The following is a 17,448-nucleotide window of genomic DNA, read 5'->3' on the forward strand; positions in this document are numbered from 1 at the left end:
TCACAGCCAAGCCCCTGCCCCAGGACACTCAGGGGGGTGAGATGAGAATACCTAATGAGATTTTAAACTGAGGTCAGCATGTAAACCTTACCCACAAACATGGACAAGCCTTCAAGCTTCCTCAGATCTGGGTTTAACCTTCTTCAAACATTACTTAAAAATACATTCTACTATTTACCTTTCTGTATATACTGAACCAACTATTTAAAATTAAGTTCATTTTTGTGACTAACATAGAGACACACAAAAACTGTATAATTAAACGGAGTGTGACATGATACTCCAATACATGCCAACACTGTGATCGAGTTGAACAATCTACCTCTTTAAATATCACTCACTTCAGTTTTTGTTTTTATTCTGGGCAGTGTCTCAGTTAGGTTTACTGTTGCTGTGATGAAACATCATGACCAAAAGCAGCTTGGGGATGACAGGCTTTATTTGGTTTATGTTTCCACACCACTGTTCATCCCTGAAGGAAGTCAGGACAGGAACTCACACAGGGCAGAAAGAAACCTGGAGGCAGGAGCTGATGCAGAGGCCATCGAGGGCTGCTGCTTACTGGCTTGTCCAGCCGCTTTCTTATAGAACCCAGGACCACCAGCCCAGGGATGGCACCACCCGTGATGGGCTGGGCCCTCCCCCATCAATCACTAATTAAGAAAATGCCCTACAGGCTTGCCTCCAGCCCGATCTTATAGAGACATTTTCTCAGTTGAGGTTCTCTTCTTCAGATGACTCTAGCCGGAAGAAGACCAGCCAGTGCAGGGAGGTGTACGTGTCTGTGTGAAAGTGTGTGCAGGTACCTGTACACAAGGAGGCCAGAAGTTGGCACTGGGTATCTCCCTCAACCCGTCTCCACCTTGCTTTTTGTTCTTGCTTTTAATATTTCTAGTTTACTGACTACCTCGTGCATATATACCATGTGTCTTCCTCACAGCCTCCGCCCAGTACCTTCGACTCTCTCCAACGTCCTCTGAGCACAGAGCTCAGGCCATGAGTTCCACCCCCAACACTGGGAGACGAAATGAAGAAAACACACAGCACTCACCTCAGCGAAGGGTGGCTCTTCAGTTGGTCCCAGTCTCTTTTTGCACTCTGGGAAAGCTCCTTAGCTTCTTCCCAGTTCCCATTGGCCATGGCAGCGGAAAGGTCACTCAGCATGTGTGCGGCCGCTGCATATCTAGGGGAAAACGCCGGTGGGTCTAAGTCAAGGAGTCCTTCCATGACAATTCCCACATCCTGGCCACTGAGCTTATGTTCATGAGAATGTGAGGGATGCGCAGGACACGGTGGTGCTTGCCTTCAATCCCAGCACTGGGAAGCAGAGCAGAGGATGTGTGGATCTTTAAGTTCCAGGTCTACAAAGAGAGTTCCAGACTACCTGAGGCTACCCACTGAGACCCTGCTGTGATGGTATTGTGTTCCCCAAAATATTGTGCATGCTAATAAACTTATCTGGGGTCAGAGAAGAGAACAGCCACAATGTTAAACATAGAGGATAGGCAGTGGTAGCACGCGCCTTTAATCCTAGCATTCCAGAGGCAGAGATCCCTCTGGATCTCTGTGAGTTCAAGGCCACATTGGAAAGAGCCAGGCATGGTGACTCACGCCTTTAATCCCAGAAAGTGAGCCTTTAATCCGAGGGAGTGAGGCAGAAAGCAGAAAGATATATAAGGCGTGAGGACCAGAAACTAGAAGCATTTGGCTGGTTAAGCTTTCAGGCTTTGGAGCAGCAGTTCAGCTGAGACACATTCGGATGAGGACTGAGAGGCTTCCAGTCTGAGGAAACAGGATCAGCTAAGGAACTGGCAAGGTGAGGTAGCTGTGGCTTGTTCTGCTTCTCTGATCTTCCAGCATTCACCCCAATAATTGGCCTCAGGATTGATCTTATTAATAAAAACTTTTAAGATTCTGCTACACTCTGCTTCAAAAATGGAAAAATCGAAACCACAAAAAAGTGAGGTATATTTAAGTTGCATTTAAGTAATAATTTAGTATAGCTCTCCCCCACTGCTCAGAATGGCCGTGACTGATTCCGGCTGCCCTGCTAGGAAGACAGAAGCGTTTACACTGTAAGATCCCAAAGCTGGGTTCTGGCATTCACTCATTCACTAATTTGAGAGGCACCAAGTAAATCTGTAACTGACTTCAGAGCTGTAGCAAGATGTCACTTTGACACAGTAAATACAGTCAGAAGTGCATTGGGGCACTGTCCAAGCCAAAAGGATGACAGGGTATTTCCAAAGTAACTGGGAACACTCAGGGGAGACAGCGATGGTGAAATTTTATGAACAATTTAGTGGAAGAAATATGACTTTTCATTACTTCCTTAGATATGAAAATCAATGACACGTGACTAACAGACTCTGAAATACTATGAGAGCATATTCATTGTATTTTGGAGAAGAAAAGCATGTAATACACTAACATTAACAAGAAAATAGCCTGCCTCCAGGGGTCAAGTTTGCCCACAAACCCAAAGACCAGTGGTCCTTAACCTGTGGGTCGTGGGTCGTGACCATCGGAAAACACATTCATGTATTATAATATGTGTTTTCCAATAGTTTTAGGAACTGAGACAGCACTCCATAGCAAAATTAGCTATAAAGTAGCAATGAAAATAAATTTACTATTGGGGGTTCCTAAGACCATTAGAAATATGTGTTTTCCAATGATCATGATCCACAGGTTGAGAACTGCTACCACAGACACAATTATTTATGATGTGCTACTAGGCAATCCAAGGTGAATTAAGGAAACAGAAAGACATCGTCAGGGACTACTGTAGCTCAGTGATAGAGCACTCGCCTGCTACACACAAAGTCCTAGGTTCGATCCCCAGCACTGCATAAACCAGTTGTGTTGGCACAAATCAAAACAAGAGATTCAGAACTCCAAGGTCATCCTCGGGTTCAAAGCAAGCTCAGGGGCAGCCTAGGCTACACAAGACCCTCCTCAGAAGAAAAAGAAAAAACGTCTGGAGGTTAGAGCAGGCAGGTGGTACACCCTCCTCCCCACCTCAAGGCATCACCAGAGCAGGGGCAGCATCACACATTCAGCATCACAGCTGGTCCAACTCCCACCAGAACCAAGCCCCCCCCCCATCTCCCTCAGCTGCCAGCCGGCTAGTCCTCGTCACCATCTGGACTCACGTGGGCAGTGCCCATCCCTCATCTGTCCGGAAGCCACAGTCCTTGCTTCCCCAACCTCTTCTCAATGGCAGTAGACACACCGACCTCAAACAGTACTCTCCTCCCCATGCCCAGCCTCCTCCCTCCATGCTCTCTCTCCCCTCCCCTCCTTCATCCATTAATGATCAAGTTGTCTCTGCTTCCAAACTGTTTTTGATATACTGACCTGTGTCCACTGCCCAGTCAGTATGTCACGAACGACCTTCATCCTTCACCTAGACCACCACCAAAGTCAAACTGGCCTTCTTCAGCTCTCCTGCTCACCTCTGACTTGTGCTCCGTAAGGCTGCTCTGGCTAAAAACATGGAATTCCCCCTTCAGCGGCTTCCCAATACTGGGAAGACCCAGGCTGCATGCAGCGCATCTCACTGAGGTCAAGCAACCTCTGGTCCCTGCAGCTCGTCCTGTAATGTTCCTGCTTCTTATCTCCCCAGTGAACGGTACCCACGGAGTCAGCAGCCTTACCTCCTTCACTGCTATAACTCCACTGCTATGTCGAGCACTCAACACAGCTTTACCGAATAACTGAGGATCACCGATCTCAAGTGCAGAAGTGGGCAAAGGGCTGTCAGGTCAGCTGTCATGTTACAGGGTTCGTATAATCTGGCACTTTCAGAGGTCAACTAGACCCCATTTCATTCATAACCAGTGGGATTTTAATGACTTCATTAGAGCATAGGTACGAGCTTGCCACCCGTGGTTTCGTCAACCACAAAACTGAAAGGCGATCCCTGTCCGATGAGGGTCGTGACGACATTCACAGCAATAACTAGCTGCACGAGGCACTACACGAAGGCCAGACTAGTAAAACTAGGTTTTTCTGCCGGGCGGTGGTGGCACACGCCTTTAATCCCAACACTCAGGAGGCAGAGCCAGGAGGAGTTCTCTGTGAGTTCGAGACCAGCGTGGTCTACAGAGCAAGATCCAGGACAGGTTCCAAAACTACACAGAGAAACTTTGTCTCAAAAAACAAACAAACAAAAACTAGGTATTTCTTTCTTTCTTTAAGAACAATACCATTTTTCAGTCAAAACCCACTGGTGATCAAGCCAATGTTCATAAATTCCACGACGTGCTGTGTAAACTTCCAAGTTCTAACTCAGCATGTATGTGATCCTAACACACCCGTATAAGCTCTTATCAGTCTGGTCTGAACGCTGTGACTGGGAAAACTCGTTCTGCCTTATGCATCCCCAACACATCCTCAAGGCAGGGTTGTCAAAATGTCTGTGTCGCGAAAGTGTTTCCTGCCCCAGCTACTCAGGAACGGAACCCAGTGAAAACTTTTGTAGCTTTAACTCAAAAACTCACTGACTTGGCAGCCTTGGTCTAAGTGCATGTCTGCATTCTCCTGTAGACGGAGAAGGCACGTGAGGAAGGCATGGGATGATAAGCCCCGAAAACTTAAAAATGACCATGGCATGCACTCCGCGTTTCCACATCAGCTGGCAAAAAAAAAAAAAAAAAAAAAAAAAAAAAAAGCAAGACCTCTTATTAAAATTTAAAACGCACACAGATATGGTAGTGACTCAGTGTGACCTCACCTGATGAGGTCTTCTCTGTCCCTGAAGATCTGGGTCTTCCGGCTGACAGTATACTGAGGAAATTCCATTCGGCCCAGGTTGACCAACAGCACCGTAGAAAGCTGACCTTGACCCCCACAAGCAGCTTCTTCATCTTCCATGGAATCAGTCAAGGAAAACAGCAGCAAGACCCGGGAAAACACGGCCCTGGGGCCTTTACAGACTCGCAGGGACCGTCCAGCCAAGTCTTTAGCTCTAAAATAAAACAATACAGAATCACCTCTCTAGCTTTTACACATTTGGACACAGATTTTACAAATGATTCTCAGCTAAAATAAAGACAACTGGCAGTCATTGTTCTAAACAGGCAGCAAATGGGGCACCCCCGGCTGCGGGACAATTGAGGGCCTTTCTGGAGGTCAGAGCCTCACTTGGGACATGGAGGAAAACGATTGAATTTTTATCTCAAAGTGGTTTCTTATGGTTCTTACTCAGTAATGGTGCTTCCTCCCCAGCCACCGACTATACAGGGTGTACCATGGCTGTGAACACTCAAAACACCAGGGAAACTCATAAAAGAATGTATTAGAATGTTATCACCTCTTTGATATTAGCAAATCTCTCTCTCTCTTCTTTTTTATTTGGCTTCTTTCTTTCTTTCTTTCTTTCTTTCTTTCTTTCTTTCTTTCTTTCTTTCTTTCTTTCTTTCTTTCTTCCTTCCTTCCTTCCTTCCTTCCTTCCTTCCTTCCTTCCTTCCTTTCTTTCTTTCTTTTTTCTTTCCTGAGACAAGAGTTTTTCTGTATATCCTTGGCTGTCCTGGAACTCACTCTGTAGACCAGGATGGCCTTGGACACACAGAGATTCACCTGCTTCTGCCTCCTGAGTGAGTGCTGGGATCAAAGGCGTGCGCCACCCCGACCCGGCTCCGGCGATTCTCAGTTATTGATCTGAATGGCCACCTGCAGACCGGGAACCCCTGGTACCGGTCTCAGCACCACAGACAACAACACAGACACCCTGCGTTGCTGTGCTCGGTCATTCTCACTGCTTTCTGTCACTCTAACACCAAGCTCTAGTCAGAGGATTCTAAGACCTCAAGCTGCCCAAGCAGCCTCTACCATCAGCCTGCTTTTTAAAATGATGACATGCATTTCTCTATTTGTGTGTGTGTGCACATACGTGTGCAGACACACATACATGCCGACTATGTATAGCGGTCAGAGAACAATTGTCAAAGTCGGTTCTCTCCTTCTGCCATGTGGGTCCTGGGAATCAGAGTTAGGTTCTTGGAGGCAAGCTCTTTCACCTGCTGAGCCGAATAAGCTTTTTAAAAATTAAAGATGAATTGCTCCCCAAAAGAGATTGAGCGATTGAGCGGGGTAGGGAAGGATGGAAGGGACAGAAAGAGGGAGGGAAAGAGGGAGGGAATGGCAGAAGGAAGGGAGAGAGGGAGGGAGGAAGGAAGGAAGGAAGGAAGGAAGGGAGGAAGGCAGGCAGGCAGGCAGGCAGATGAGATAAGGTACTTAAACCATCAGTAACAGAAGCTCTGGGCAGGCAGCAGTAGAGACAAGTGGTGCAGATACACTCAAGGTGTTATGTTATTCCCGTTTGCAGAGCTGTCTGGAAACACTGCCATTCCAGGACAACTGGAGGCATCTGCAGGGCGAGTTTGGAGGGCTGAACTAAATCTAGGGCCATGTGGCCCTTGTAGGCTACAGCAACAGCGTTCCTGGGCCTCGCTACCACTGGTATTTAGGCTGGGCAATTCCTTGTTTGAGGGCTGGGGGTTCTCCTGTGCATTCTCTATCAGGATGCTCAGCACATCCAGCTTCATTAACACTGCCCCTCCCGCAGTGGTGACAACCTGAAACTGTCTCTAAATGGTGCCTGATGCTCCTGAGGGGCAAAGTCATCCCCAGTTGAGTCAGTGGCCCTAGCGAAGACTTCACACCTTCTCATCTAGAAGCTTCTCAACGAAAAGCAGTCCTTAATCTCCAGGGGCACTGCAGAGATCAGTGCCACTCTGAGTCCTGAGGCTCAGGAAGGGGCCCTAGCATAGCAACAGTTGATGGGAACTGCTCACCCACAAAAGCTAGCACCCACTCCTAAGCTGGGTTGGAGCTCCATCTGCCTGTGTCTACTGGCCCGGGCATGCAGAGCGCAGCAAAGCAAGCCTCTGGGCTGCAGAAGACCATGCAGGGACTCTTAGATTAAGAAAGCACAAATTTGTTTCATCCATGGAGACCCAGAGCTAGGCACTGGCCACAGGTGGAGCTGTGGCAGATCATCGTCAAGGATTTCAGTACAAGTAAGATAGCCCAGAGAATGTTATCTTCATGCAACTCCAAATCTGGTGTTGCAAACTGTTCACTTAATTTCTCTTATGACATCTGGTCAGAATCTAAGTGTTGATAATGAAAGCTGGTAATTTTAATGCACATCTACTTACAAAACATGACATATAAGGTTTCTTCTAGCTTAAAAATAAAAACAGACAAAAAATAGTATTTTGAAAATAGTTAACATACCAACTGGATAAGGATTTCATACTTTTGTAGGTACATACACTTTTTTTTTTCCTGATACTGGGGATTTGAACCTGGGACCTTGCACATAGGCAAGTGCTTAACCACTGGGCTACAATCCAAGCCCTAGGACTTCATACTTCTGTAGTCAACTTCTACAGACATAATTTATTACAATGGAGTTGTTTAAGCAGACACATATGTAACATACAAAATAAACAAGCATCTCATTTATCCTCAAATGCTCCAGAATACTGCATCTCAGGCTAAATTAGATATACTCTGATTTTATAGATTTCAGAGTAAAAGAACTCCACAAGTTTTTATGATCCTCCCTAAATGAATAGCTCAAGTGCTTCCTAAAGACTAGAGAAACCATCCAAAGCACTGGGGAAAACTTAAAGAAGAAAAAAAAAAGTTGCATATTAAGCCTGGCTCAAAATACTCCAATAACAAGCTTCAAAAATTAAAAGTGACTGACTGACAGTTGCCCTAAAGCTGCCCTAAAGAACAGTAGTCACAGCTATTTTCAGTTCTTAGATAATAAATTATGAATAAGCACCAAAGGTCTATATAAGCAAAGCTCTGTGAGAGCAAAGGCCTATGCAAGCAAAGGTCTATATAAGCAAAGCTCTGTGAGAGCAAAGGCCTATATGCAAGCAAAGGTCTATATAAGCAAAGCTCTATGAGAGCAAAGGTCTATGCAAGCAAAGCTCTATGAGAGCAAAGCTCTATGCATGCAAAGCTCTATGCAAGCAAAGGTCTATACAAGCAAAGGTCTATATAAGCAAAGCTCTATGAGAGCAAAGGCCTATGCAAGCAAAGGTCTATGAGAGCAAAGGCCTATGCAAGCAAAGGTCTATGAGAGCAAAGGCCTATGCAGAGCTCTATGCCTTTGCTTTACCGCCTACTGATTTTTCTTCCTTCTAGAAATTAGAACAGTCTTACAACAAGAATTTTGGATAAACCACCAGTAAAGCACTGAGGACGGTATAGTAAAGGCTTTCAGGGGTCAATCGCAATGCAACTGTCATGAGCAGCCAGAGTCTGAAAGAGTACGCAGTCTAAACCACGCAGTTAGTATGCTTATCGATACAGCAAACGTTTTCAGAGACAATGGCCACAGACCTTTTCAGAATCACTGCTCTGATTCCGGACTGAGTCTTGCCCCAAGTGCAGACTGAGCGCTGTCTGGCCAGCTTGAGAAAGGCATCTACCAGCTGCTGCTTCTGCCCAGCGGGGCTCACCACGTGGAAGGTTTTGGCCAGGGCTTTCAGTTCAGGAGCAGAAAGGAGTTCAAGTACATCAGAGAGTTCCTCCAACTCAGATTCTGAAACAGTTAACAACAACCCAAAGTTAACCGTGGTGTTGTGGAATTGACTATCACCTAACATCAGTTCCTTGGGGAAGGAAGAGAATCGGCTAGACGAAAATAAAATGAAATTTCCCTAGAGAAACTGTAATAAGTTTTCCAAATAAGTAAATAAATAAATAAATAAATAAATAAATAAATAAATAAATAAATGCAAGCAGGAGTTTCCCAAGAGTTCGCCAAACTCTTTCCATTGAAGACTACAGACAACAACCAGGTGGTTGTTGAGTTCCAGGATAACCAGGGCTACACAGAGAAACCCTGTCTTAAACAAATATCAAAAAACCCGCTATAGACAGCAAACTATGAACAAACATTACTGGGATACATCCTCCATCTTTCTCATCTGTAGCCATGTGAGGGGTCCTCTCCAAACCAGATTACAGAGTGAAGTGACCACCAGTTCTCCTCCACACAGTCCTCTATCCCATGACTCAGAGTGGAAAGCCTTTCATGGGCTCAGCCTTCCAGCATCCTGCTCTGGTGTACCCCAGATCCCACACCAGGCCGAATGCACCGGGCTGAATCGAACCCAGCCATATGTCTTTAAGACCTTCAGTTTCAGGCAGTGTCTTCTTCCTCCGTTCGTTAGTACTGATGGGGTGTACAGTTCTCAGGTCCTAGAGACACTGCACTGAGCAAGGACCAAAGGGAGCTCATTTCCTACCACAATAATTACTCATGCCAGGCAGGAAAGGGTGGTATGAAGAAAACAGAGCTAGGTGCTGGACAGACGGCTCAGCAGTGAAGAGCACTTGCTGATCTCCCAGAAGACCTGCATTTGGTTCCCATCTAATTCCAGCTACAGGTGACCCGATGCCTCTGGCTTGGGCACCTGTACTCTCAAGCACACGCCCACACGCAGGAAATAAAATAAACCCTTTTTTTAAAAAAATGAAAAACAAATTTATGTGAGGCCAACAAAGCCTGGTGGGGAGGGTGGCTGGTTTACACAGGACAGTCAGGCAGATCTCTCATGAGGGCACCGTGCAGAGTCAAATGTGACGAGGGACAGGTTTGTACAGTAGGACGGTGGGCACTGGCCCAGGCAGAAGAGCCATTAAGTCCAAGCAAGCTTCTGAAAGGAGAATGCATTCACCATGACAAAGACCACTGAGGACTGCAGTGTGGCTGCAAGACGCAGAGAAGCAGCCATGAAGTGTCCAAGGTGAGCCATCGGGGCTCTGGTTTGGGTAAGGTTTAAAGGTAAGCCCCCTCTGTCAAACAGGTCAATCTATACAATTTTCATCAGATCTTCCAAGTCAGGAGGAAGCGAGGATCAGCTTCCACCAGGGACTGGAAAGCAGTGCTGACTACTCAAGCCAGAATGCTGCTTTGTACCTCCACCCCTCCACCCGGCAAGCTCCACCCCTTCACCCGGCATGCTCCACCCCTTCACCCGGCATGCTCCACCCCTCCACCTGGCAAGCTCCACCCCTTCACCCGGCATGCTCCACCCCTTCACCCGGCATGCTCCACCCCTCCACCCGGCAAGCTCCACCCCTTCACCCAGCATGCTCCACCTATAGCCCATCCAGCCACACCTTAGCTCCATCTTTAACTACTGTTCCCTCTACAAACTCTTCTCCCTAAAGCTATCTACTGTGATTGATTATTTTGTCAAAAGTGTCCACTGAACTTGGCTGCACATCCTCATTCTCCCTATGCCCCTTTCCATCCAGGACTTACAGGACAAACCAGGGTATCCACAAGAGAAGATGGATTCTCTAACGTTCACACAGCTCTAATTAAATTTTACAGGCGATCAACAGACAGAGGTGGTATGTGTGGGCATGGTGGGGATAGATGTTTTTAGAGGAACACTTATTTCATCCCAGCTGGCTCTATTTTGCCAGAGATGAGGAATTTGAGCAGGATGAATCAGGTTCTCGCTGGAAGACAAGAGCTCAAGAGAAATTTCCCCTTCTATGGCTCACCCCGTCTCAGACCGGGAGACTACGCATGCACCAGGAAAGCAATGGCAGTCCATCCTTCACACCCTGGTGGCCTGTGCCCAAGAACCCGACAGTCTTAAGTCACATGATAACCTGTTGCCCTAAACTAACAGCTTCAAGGTTTTTTCTTAAAGTAATCATTATTTAGCAGACACTACTCGGGAGATGGCACCACACTAGCTTTCTCATAGAAATCCCACAGAAAGCGATTCTTAAATTCCATTTTCCTCTCAGTTCCTCCCTCCAACCATACCTGTCTGAAGGAAGCCCGCATCTTTTAATTCTTCAACCACGGGGGTTAAGTCTGAGGCAATCTCTTCGTACTCCAGTTTACCCATCTTGATCCAGGTTAATTTACGCTGAAAGAGCCTTACATACAACTTCTGACCACTAGCTGCAATAAAGTTCAGGAAAATAGCAAAAAATTATAACTTTCTTCTAAAAAAAATACAGATCTCATTTGCTTTTAGATAAAATATATATTAGAAATACACATTTTTACCTTATGTATAATGATGTCATTTCATGTTATAAGCCATTAAAAATTCTACCTTGTCAATGAACACGGCCATATTAAAAACTTCTAAAATCAAGCTCCTCTACTTTTTAATGCAACAGTTCTACTCCTCAGAGAAGCCCTTCCCAGAATTCTAGCTGTTTTGTTCTCTGCTTGTAGTTTAACACATGTGCTGGCTTGTTTTATGTCAATCTGATACAAGCTGGAGTCATTTTGGGGAGAGAGAACTTCAGTTGTGAGAATGCCCCCACCATATGGGCCAGTGGGCTAGCCTGGGCTGCGTTTCCTTGACTGATGATTGATGACTGATGTGGGAAGGCCCAGCTCTGTGGGCAGTGCCACCCCTGAGCCGTGGTCCTGGGTGCTTTTAAGAAAGCAGGCTGTGGGGGGCGCTCACCAACCTAAGACAGAGTGCCTGTGTGGCCTGGGCAGGCGTCTCCATGACGGGTAAGGTGACCTGCTGACATCCCATGCAACCTAAGTCAGAAGCTCATTTATAGTAAAAGGGGGACCTGTAGGGTCCTGGCCCCTGTTCTGGATAACTGTTGCCTTGCTTGCTGACCTTGACCTTGATATTCTCCCTATGCTAATCCCCTGCTGGGTTTCACCCCTCTGAACACTTAAGGGAAGTTCCTTGTCTATGTACCCTGCATAATGGGCTTTAACACCTTAGATGCAAGATTGTAAAACAATTGTAGCGAACCCTCCAGGGTTCTTCCATTGTGCTTTAAGCCTGTATTCAAGACCTCCTCCCTCCTTCAATAAACAGCATTCCGCATTAAAAAAAGAAAGAAAGAAAAAAGAAAAATGCCTAGTGGCCAGATCTTATGGAGGAATTTTCTCAATTGAGGTTCCTTCCTTTCCGATACCTCTAGCTTTCATCAAGTTGATGTAAAATTAGCCAGCATACTCCTTATATAATATATATTACATACATATCCTATTATTTCTGTTACTCTCAAGAACCCTGACGAATAAACCACAAGATACATGTAGCTAGTCATCTAAGCTAAAAAAATAAAGAAAGCAGGCTGAGCCAGGCGGTGGTGGTGCATACCTTTAATCCCAGCACTTGGGAGGCAGAGCCAGATGGATCTCTGTGAGTTCGAGGCCAGCCTGGGCTACAGAGTAAGATCCAGGACAGGCACCGAAACTACAGGGAGAAACCCTGTCTGAAAAATGGAAAGAAAGGAAGGAAGAAAGGGAGAGAGGGAGGGAGGGGAAGAGAGAGAGAGAGAGAGAGAGAGAGAGAGAGAGAGAGGGAGAGGGAGAGGGAGAGGGAGAGGGAGAGGGAGAGGGAGAGGGAGAGGGAGAGGGAGAGGGAGAGGGAGAGGGAGACGGAGACGGAGACAGAGACAGAGACAGAGAGAGAGAGAGCAGGCTGAGCAAGTCATGAAGAACAAGCCAGTAAGCAGCAATCCTTGATGGCCTCTGCATCAGTTCCTGCCTCCAAGTTCCTATTCCATTTTGGTTCCTGCCCTGTCTTCCCTCAGTGATAGACTTGAGATGTGGAAGTGTAAGCTAAAACAAATTTTCTTCCACAAGTTCCTTTTGCTTCTGGTATTTTATCACAGCAATAGAAACCTTAACTAAGACAACATACATTATTCTATTTTTGATTTTAAAAAAAATCTGAATTTCCTCCCCGAAATGTCTAGTTTTGATTTATGCAAACCTACTTAATTAACCTATTTAGTGTTTCCTTATTACCTTGATTATCTTTAAATTCCTGCCAGCTGTAAAAGGATATAATTACATCTTAAAATTTCAAACATTTTTTTCATTTAAGGAAACAGACGCAATTAGCAGCAGCTGTTTTCACCTAAGATACATTGTACACAGCCAGGCAGAATGCCAAACACCTGTGAGCCCAGCACTCCAGAGGTGGAGGCAGGAGGATCAAAGTCATCTTCGGATACAGAGAGAGCCTGAGCTACATGAGACCCTCCCTCAGAAAGAAAAAAATTTAATGAATAAATCAAAAAGCAAAAAAAGACATGTTGTATATGATTCTCCATAAAGAGCAACACACAAGAACCTGTTGAACTTGCCTTGGACAAACTGTTCCTGTTTCTTTGTTGGTTTGGTTTGGCTTCTTGAGATAGGGTTTCTCTGTACAGCCCTGGCTGTCCTGGAACAGAGATCCATCCATCTGCCTCTGCTTCCTGAATACTGGGATTAAAGGCGTGCACCACTCTACTCCCCCCACCCCCCAAACTGGTCCTACTTCTACGTTTTAAAGAAGCAGAGCTACCAACTACTCAGGAAGTCACATTCCAACAGTCAGAACCTAACCAGAGAATTCTGACCACTCTGGATGAGGAGTCAAGGAATGCTATTACGTCATCACTTCCATCCTCCAGTGAGAACCACACACAGACAGAAGCTGTGGACACAACTGTGCCCACAGAACTACTGTCGCATATTCAAAAGCAACACCATTGTGTTACCGGGTGGACTTTGTAGTAATGTTCAGGTTTTTTCTTTTCTTTGATTTTATTTACTTATTTATTTTGGTTTTTCAAGACAGGGTTTGTCTGTGTAGCTTTGGAGCCTGTCCTGAAACTCACTCTGTAGCCCAGGCTGGCCTTGAACTCAGAGTTTCGCCTGCCTCTGCCTCCCGAGTGCTGGGATTAAAGGCGTGCGCCATTACCGCCCGGCTTTCTTTGATTTTAATGCCCTGGCATGGCCACAGTTCATTAGAAGACAACGTGGCCACCAAAGCAGCTCTTCTTACTAAACTCTAGAGACATCATGGCTCGGGACTAACAGTGACAGCCACACACGGATGGCTTTTGCATCCAACCTGCACTACCTGCACGGAGCCACCACTGGCTGCCGAGGATGTAAGCAACAAACTCGTCTTTTTATGCACCAACTTAAGCTTGCATTTTTCCGTTTCTTCCACACCCCAACTTATCTTACCATCACCACCCCCTCCTGAGGATTTTACTGTCCTTGAAGACACAGGATGTGAAACAGAAAACATCCTCAGTGGTAACACTGATCACAGGACAGAAGCATAGTTACATTTCTGTGTGCCAGTGCTGTGGTTTTTTGTTTGTTTGTTTGTTTTTAAATCTGGACACTGGACATCACTTTACCCTCATCAAAACAGACATATAAGAAATAAGACAGCATGAGCCTGGCACACCTTTAACCCCAGCACTTGGGAGGCAGAGGCAGGCGGATCTTTGAGAGTTCAAGGCCAGCCTGGTCTACAGAGCGAGTTCCAGGACAGCCAGGGCTACACAGAGAAACCTTGTCTCAAAAAATAAATAAATAAAAAATAAAAAAAATTACAGGAAAAAATAGTAAGAGGAAAGCTACTGCCGTCGTATTAAAGCACTGCTTGCCCAGCAGACATCACCAGGCACAGGAACTTGTTTTTAATGGGCCTGTCCCGGACACAGACCTTGTAAGAGTCCCACGATACTCCCACAGTGACTCCTGGTGGTCATTACACCACGGACTCTTACGTCACACACAAGTCAGGTAAGGAGGAAAACTCGGAAAGCAAACAGGCTGAAGATACCTGACAACTGGTAAAACTTGGTTATAATGCCCTTCTCCTGTTCATCGAAGAGTTTCATGTCCTCCTCGTTCTCAAGGATGGCCTGCAGCACCACCAGGAAGCTCCTCAGGTAGTATGGGTGGCTCAGGGGAGGCTGAGCTGTCTCCCTGGGAACCTCACAACTGGATCCCTGCTTCAGGGCGCTGTAAATCTTTGGTCTCTCTCGGCTGTTACTCTCTGTAGAAGCGTCCACGCGACTGTTGGATTCCACCTCGTGACCAGACACTGGCGTTTGAACCTCGGCATCGACAGTCATTTCTACCTCTTCACGGCCGCACGCCTCGAGCTGTTTAGCAACCCCCGCACCGTCCTCTCTGGCATCCTCTTGCTTTACAAGACTGTCTCCTGGAGCAGACTTCATGTTATTCGCAAGAGTTAAATCTAATGAACACAATGCAGGAGCAGGAGCTGAAGATGCAGGGGTGAGGGCTGACTCCCCGCGGGAAGCTTCCCAGCTTTCATCTTCTGTGATTTTACTGCGCTCTACCTTGTGTTCTGAAGCATTCTCTCCCTTTAGCGATGCACAAGAAAACATGTTTTCCTTTTGAAAACTGTTCAAAACCTCATCTTTGTCCTCCGTCTCTGAACATACATCAACCAGGCTGGTGCCAGCTGTGGACGGAGAACTCTGTGGACAATGACTGGCTAGTCTCTCCTTCCTATCCGGGGATTTCTTAACTTTTATGTATTTTCTGGACAATTTAGACGACAGACTCCCCAGAGACATAATTTCCACATTCTGATTTTGCAGCTCGTTTTGAATTCTGCACACCGAAGCATCTTTAAAGTAGGGACTGGTCTGCTGTTGTGTGCCTAGTTTTGAACCACCTTTGACGGGAGTTAAACTTCTCTTTGGTGGTGACAACTTCTGAGGTGTTACGTCTTCTAAAGCAATACTGGGTAAATTTGACCTGGGCACCGTTGGATTTGTTAAACCAGCCTGCACAGGCTCAACCTGAACGACATCACCATTGTTTGCACAGGACTCATCGAGATGCCGAATTAGGTCGTACCTAGGCACCATTTTATGACAAATTGAACATGCAAGTTTAGCAGGTGGCGCATTGTTAAAATACGAAATAATCGAATGAGATTGGCTCTTTGTAGTTTTGCTGGTAGATAAGCTTCTACGGGGTCTTTTTTGGTCAGGTGATTTCCCTGGTGACATCACGAATATCAGAAAAAGTGGGTGACCCAAGAAGGAAATTCGGGTAATCTCAGGTGAAGGACCGCAATGTTTTATTTTTACTCCCTTGGCTTGAATTAAGAAAAGGTGTCTGCTATCACCTCATCAGTTAAGACAGTGGTCACCCCGGGTGAGTGACCCCAAAAGTTTACTTTTACTTCCGCCTTGAACTAATGCAAAGTGACATAACATTTGGTGTCGGTATTCGTTCAATTTCTTCTCCCTACAAAATAAAATACATGAGTTAAAAACATTTTTCCGCATCAACGGGGTTGGAAGACAACTGAAACGTGGAATGGCACCTTCGGGAATGAGAACCCTCAGCCTGACAACAGATCAGGGCTGTCCTGCAGCTCCGCGCAGGCTCTGTGTCCCTTGCCTCACAAGGACCGAGCTGCACTTACTTCCAGGCCCTTTCTAGAAGCATTCTTCTTAAAAAGAGGACGCTGGCTCTCTCAGAATCTCCTGAAGTCACTGCAGCGGAACCCGCCCAGCGGCGCGCGAAGGGGCACAGCGGCGGCAGCCCGCGCTGCAGGCTTTCCCAGCCGATCCCCGAGTCTGCACAGGCTCAGCAAGTGGAGGCCAGAGCGATCGAGCTGAGGGAGGGCGGATTGAGAACGGGAGGGTGGAAGGTGGAGCAATGCTCCCCTCGCAGGCTGTTCCCTGCTAGATGAAATATGATGTATGGTGTGGGTGGGTGGGCGGGGGTGTGTGTGTTAGCAATAGCAAAATAAGTGAAAGCAGCCACGTGACCGCACAGCCTCAAGTCCTTCACGAGCCACACACTAGGGTAGCACAATGCTAACCTTTTGTGGGTGGTAAGTTAGGGATGCTACTGTAATTCCTTTTTGTTTTGTGTTTTCCAAGACACGGTTTCTCTGTGTAGCTCTGGCTGTCCTGGAACTCACTCTGTAGACCAGGCTGGCCTTGAACTCACAGAGATCATCCTGCCTCCGCCTCCCAAGGGCTGGGATTAAAGGCGCATGCCACTAGGCCTAGCTTTCCTAACACAACTGAAAATTAATTCAAAGAGATACACCTAAGATATGCTGATCATAATAAACATATTATAATTAATTTGACTTGACAGGGAAAAAGGAGCAGAGGGAAAAAAAAGAAAATAAGTACAAAACCAAATAAATTTAGGTCAATAATGACATTAAATGGTCTTTGGTTCATATAATTAAAAGGTACAACCAATCAGATTAGCCTTAAAATGTAGTTCTCAACTATGTGTCACATACAAGAGCCCAGTATAGCAAATCGTTTCAGTTTTTAAAATCCATAAAAATACTGATTGGTAAACTGCGCTGGTTACTGCATGGAAAGGTCACGGTCATGACAGAACCCAGTGCTAGTTTTAGGGCTTTATTCGGAGGGAACGTGGGGGCAAGAAACAGAGGCGAGCCAGGCCTGGGGGAGGGAGCAGAGCAGGATACAGAGAAAGAGCAGAGAGGAAACAGAGAGGGTGGGGGTCCGAGTCCAGCTTTTTAAGGGGTACGTAGTCACCAGCATCTGTTGTTGACACAAGACACAAGCCCCCGAGCTGTGCATGTGTAGGAGTGAGGGCAGGACCCTAACAAACTCCTAGGATCATATAAT

At 46.3% G+C, this 17,448-nt stretch overlaps 1 protein-coding gene across 1 annotated transcript in view; it reads right to left on the minus strand.

Annotated features, from left to right (window-relative positions):
* Fan1 (FANCD2 and FANCI associated nuclease 1) overlaps window positions 1-16,400 on the minus strand; it is a 33,929-nt gene extending 17,529 nt beyond the window's left edge. The window contains exons 1-6 of the mRNA XM_006975838.4: window positions 16,251-16,400; window positions 14,622-16,069; window positions 10,823-10,963; window positions 8,371-8,572; window positions 4,739-4,972; window positions 1,052-1,183 (exon numbers count right to left, since the gene is read on the minus strand). Of these exons, the coding sequence (XP_006975900.3) occupies window positions 1,052-1,183; window positions 4,739-4,972; window positions 8,371-8,572; window positions 10,823-10,963; window positions 14,622-15,828 (1,916 nt within the window). The 5' untranslated portion in view covers window positions 15,829-16,069; window positions 16,251-16,400. The remainder of the gene's footprint in view (window positions 1-1,051; window positions 1,184-4,738; window positions 4,973-8,370; window positions 8,573-10,822; window positions 10,964-14,621; window positions 16,070-16,250) is intronic.
* Window positions 16,401-17,448: the final 1,048 nt, after the last annotated feature.

This window comes from Peromyscus maniculatus, chromosome 1, assembly GCF_049852395.1.
Source record: "Peromyscus maniculatus bairdii isolate BWxNUB_F1_BW_parent chromosome 1, HU_Pman_BW_mat_3.1, whole genome shotgun sequence".
NCBI classification, from domain to species: domain Eukaryota; kingdom Metazoa; phylum Chordata; class Mammalia; order Rodentia; family Cricetidae; genus Peromyscus; species Peromyscus maniculatus.